Source organism: Siniperca chuatsi, linkage group LG23, assembly GCF_020085105.1.
Source record: "Siniperca chuatsi isolate FFG_IHB_CAS linkage group LG23, ASM2008510v1, whole genome shotgun sequence".
In the NCBI taxonomy this organism is placed as follows: domain Eukaryota; kingdom Metazoa; phylum Chordata; class Actinopteri; order Centrarchiformes; family Sinipercidae; genus Siniperca; species Siniperca chuatsi.
Window position 1 is genome coordinate 19771969 of NC_058064.1, and position 4210 is coordinate 19776178.

At 41.6% G+C, this 4210-nt stretch overlaps 1 protein-coding gene across 4 annotated transcripts; it reads left to right on the forward strand.

The window, feature by feature from the left end:
• On the forward strand, positions 1 to 3893 carry LOC122871660 (homeodomain-interacting protein kinase 2-like). 4 transcript variants are annotated; one of them, XM_044187039.1, is made up of 10 exons: positions 1 to 199; positions 429 to 627; positions 775 to 957; positions 1062 to 1243; positions 1341 to 1464; positions 1617 to 1727; positions 1843 to 1923; positions 2022 to 2260; positions 2594 to 2766; positions 2865 to 3893. In XM_044187039.1, exons 2-10 carry the CDS (start codon positions 454 to 456, stop codon positions 2966 to 2968), a joined length of 1371 nt encoding a protein of 456 aa, XP_044042974.1. In that variant the 5' UTR covers positions 1 to 199; positions 429 to 453; the 3' UTR covers positions 2969 to 3893. The 4 variants fall into 4 exon arrangements, with proteins under 4 accessions (XP_044042974.1, XP_044042976.1, XP_044042977.1 ...); XM_044187041.1 differs by having other exon boundaries at positions 429 to 594; XM_044187042.1 differs by having other exon boundaries at positions 461 to 627.
• Positions 3894 to 4210: the final 317 nt, after the last annotated feature.

Below are 4210 nucleotides of genomic sequence, written 5' to 3' on the forward strand. Positions count from 1 at the left end.
AAGATGTTCTAAAAGAATGTGACACACACAGAACGTTTGGAATTTTGCCATGTCACTGTTTGCAAGACGACTAACACAACCTGCGGATCCACACAATCTGAACATTTAACAGCTTTTACAGTTAAGCCTGTTTTTTGTTTTTTTTTTACTGTTTCTGAAGTCCAGTTATGAAAACCAGAGCTGGAAAGTGAGATGACATGTAAATGAAATATGGTGATCTGTTTCATGAGCCGCCAGTAGCCACCTGTTGCTGCATCTTTTAGATTTTATTCAAGTCAAAAGACAGAGAAAGAACACTGTGTATCAATGACTTAGTTAAAAGACTTCAGAAAAATACGAATGAGTTAAAGCAAATGATAGCGATGATATTTAAAGAGAATAAAAGCAATGTCTCTTTTTTCTCGGCTGTTCTCCCATTTCCCTTTTAGCTTTCTGTACAAAAATCTGTTTATCATGGCAGAGGACAGCAGCAGTGACTCAGATGTGTACCCGATCCCGAGCGACTATGAGCTCATTGACTTTGTGGGAAGTGGGGACTATGGAACAGTGGCAAAGTGCAAGAACAGGGACACCGGCGAGCCTGTGGCCATAAAAGTCTCAAGATTTGTCCAAACCGCTATGCGGGAGGTTGCTTGACTTATATATATTTTATATATATATTACATTTTGATGGTCACAGTTGCAAAAGATAGATTTAATTTTTTTTTTAAAGACAGAACCCCCCCCCCAGATCTGCTGATACCTAAACATGTCAAACGTGTCATGTATCCCCAGGCGTCCATTTTACAAGAACTAATGAGACAAAATCTGGACCAGTACAACATTGTGAAGTTCTATGACTGGTACCAGATGAACAACAGAACTGGTCTGGTGTTGGAATTGCTGGATATGAACCTCTTGGACTACATGAAGGAGGATCGTCTGCCTTTAAAGGACATCAGGGTCATAATCCAGCAGGTAAGGAAGCAGTGTCAGCAACATTGACAGATCTATCTGATTTAAAACTGTGGGAAACTGATTCAAAACTGTTCTAAACTGTATATCTGACCTTGCACCTGCAGTTGGCCACAGCATTTAACGCACTGAGGAGTGTCGGAGTGATCCACGGAGATTTGAAACCAGACAACATCATGCTGGTGAAGGATCAGGAGCAGTCCTTCACAGTGAAGCTTATTGACTTCGGCTTGGCGTTTCACAGTTCTGAAGCCGTGGTGGGCTCTAGTCACCAACTACCTTACTACAGGTGAGGTTTACAGAGACACTGGTTGTCATTCTACTAGAGTATGTTTGCAATATCCCAGTTTTGCTATAAATTGATACTGCTTTTCGTCCACATTCAGGGCTCCAGAGATCATGTTAGGACTCACCTTCACTGAGGCCATCGACATGTGGTCTCTTGGCATCGTGATGGGGTTCATGATGCTCGGAGCTCTCATCTTCCCGTGGTTCTGTGACTATAACCAGGTAAGCAATTTACTAAAATGGTTTCTTCCTAACAGATCTGGTACTGCTGCACCCAGATACTGCACCCAGCCTCAGTTCACTGTGACTATGACTGGGCTGGATCTTATCATCCCCGTGGAATACTTTGATGTGACTCCGTGTTTCGTCTCCAGATGAAGTCTATTTGTGAAATCTTGGGCCAACCAGCGGACCATCTTCTGGATGCTGGTCTAAAAACAGAGGAGTTCTTCATCAAGACATCTGACAATCAGTGGACCCTCATTGTACTTTATTTAACTTTTCCTAAAGTTATTTCGTCCTCAACATGCTTATGTCTAAGAATATAACAGATAAGACAAAGTCAGAGTTATCTCTACAGTTATCTTCTCCTTCTTTTAGTCACATGACCAGTACTGGAAACACAAGATTTCCAGTGGCAACAAGAAATTCGCCTTCAGCTCTCTGGATGATCTGAAAATGGTAAGTACTTTAGTAGGTTGTATCTGCCGGAAAGTCACTTTCACTGATTCTCTTTTCACGAATCAGGAGAATAACTTGACTGCTGTTTTCAAATTCAGTTGAGTGAGGAGCTAGAGAGCGAAGCCGAAGCCGAAGGTTGGAGGCAGTGCATCGAACTGCTAAAAGAGATGCTTCGGGTGGATGCCAGTGAAAGGATTACTCCCAGTGAGGTCCTCAGGCATCCCTTCATCACACAGAGCTACCTGAATGAAGCCCTGCAGCCAGCAGCCGATGAGCTGAGTTCCAGCCAGGCCTGGACCAACTTTAGGACAGAGACTGCAACCAAGGCGGATGACAGGTACAGCAGCTGTTGATTCATCCTTCTCTTCTCCTGCTGCTAGATATTTGTGTGGTAGAGAAGCCACATATGCTGTCTTATCAAATTCATTCATCCTTTTGTGACTCAGACAGAAAAGTGGCGAAGGTACCTGAAAGAGATATTAGTTGTATAGTATAGTCGTTAACCACTGCTCCGTTAACAGCAGGGCCTGTTCTAACCATGGAGTTCTTTTGAGGCCCACACTGACCCACATTTCAGCCCTCTAATGTGTACATGAAATGTACATGATCCTCCTGAATATACTATACTCTGCTATAATCGACTGTCTGTGTGTGTTGTGTGTGTGTTCAGTACCCAGGCGGGCCAGGCTCAGGACACTCAGGGTGCCAGAAATACCACATTAGAGTGCCTCAGTGACATGCTGAGTTGTGCCACTCTAATGTTGGATCCTGACCCTGCTGCAGCTCCTGGCATTGCTCAGGACACTGTGGAGATCCAGACAGAGCTGGAGGACACCACATCTGGTATGAAAATGACACCTCCACTTGAGCCTGAAATGTTGAGGGCTTCCACATATTCCACCGCTGACAGCTGAAGTAGTGAATGTTTGTCTGTTTTTCAGATGACAGCGAGCCCCATGAGGCAAGGAAGAAGAAAAAGACGAAGAAGAACTGCATAAGACGCTTCTTCTCATGGATGAAGAGGACATTTAACTGTCCTCAATGAAGATGGTAGCCTTATTAGCCTACATAACCAACGAAGATGGGCTGTGCTAGTTCTGGATGGGCTATAGGGTTCAGCATGCTTAGTAGTATACTAATTCGTCCAGTGTGATGTCCAACCACGTCTACAGCCAGAAGTATTTATAACTCTTCTGAATGGTCGCACTCAAAGCAAAAGCCTGATCTCTGTCCAAGAACTCTGGGTCTTTTGAGTATCTTTGTAGTCTTGAAACAATGAATTATACAAATGAGGATTACAGCGCACACTTTCAGACACTCCCTCCTCGAAGGCATTAATGGTGTTGTACACAGTTGTTCACACAAAAAATGATGGAAGTAGTTGTGTGAAGAATGAAAAAAGAGGGTTTAAGTTTAAACCCTGTGTGTAAAATGATCAGATAAGCACTTTGTTTTAAGCATACTGAGACCTTAAAGTGCACAGTTACAAAGGAGTCATAAAGTCAACAATCTGACTCAGTAATGTCACTAACACAGCAATATCTGTCCAAGGTTTTCCAACATTAGCTAACTGCTAACATAAGCTACTGGTCATACCAGACCAAGAAAGGCTGTAGCAGTAGAACCCTGGAATAATCAAGGGAATGTTTTATTGCATATAAATTCATTACATTTTTATTTGTAAGAAGATGAAAGTGATATTTCTTCTTTCAAAAGTTGCATAGTCTCGCTTTAAAGGGCAGCGGAATTGTCCGAGTCAGATTTTCTCTTTGTATGAAATCATATACAAATGAAAACTGATTTCACAAATCTGTCATAACTTTTATCTAAGCAAGCGTCACAACTTGTGTATTTTCATATACATAAACAAATACTGCATGACCTGTGTAATGCTGGTGATTATCTGAATACCAAACAATTTTGCATATGTATTTTGTAGAAATATATTCATCAAAACTAAAAGGGAAATGGGGGAACATCCAAGAAAACAAAATGTTACCCTCATTCTCTTTAACTTCGAAGTCTCAAAACTAAATCATTGCTACAAGGTGTTTTGACTAAAAAAATGTGACTAAAATCTAAAACATTTAACAACAGGCACTGATGGCTCATGAAACAGATCTCTATATTTAATTTACATTTCATTCCACTTTCCAGCTTTCAGTTGCAACATAACCCATAGAAAGTTGTTCAGTTTTCCAGTTGGGCCTTTTCAGTTCTTCCTTGCAAGTCAGTTTTTACATCAGTTAAGTGATAGTGTTGTGTCCACATGATGTCATACAGAACC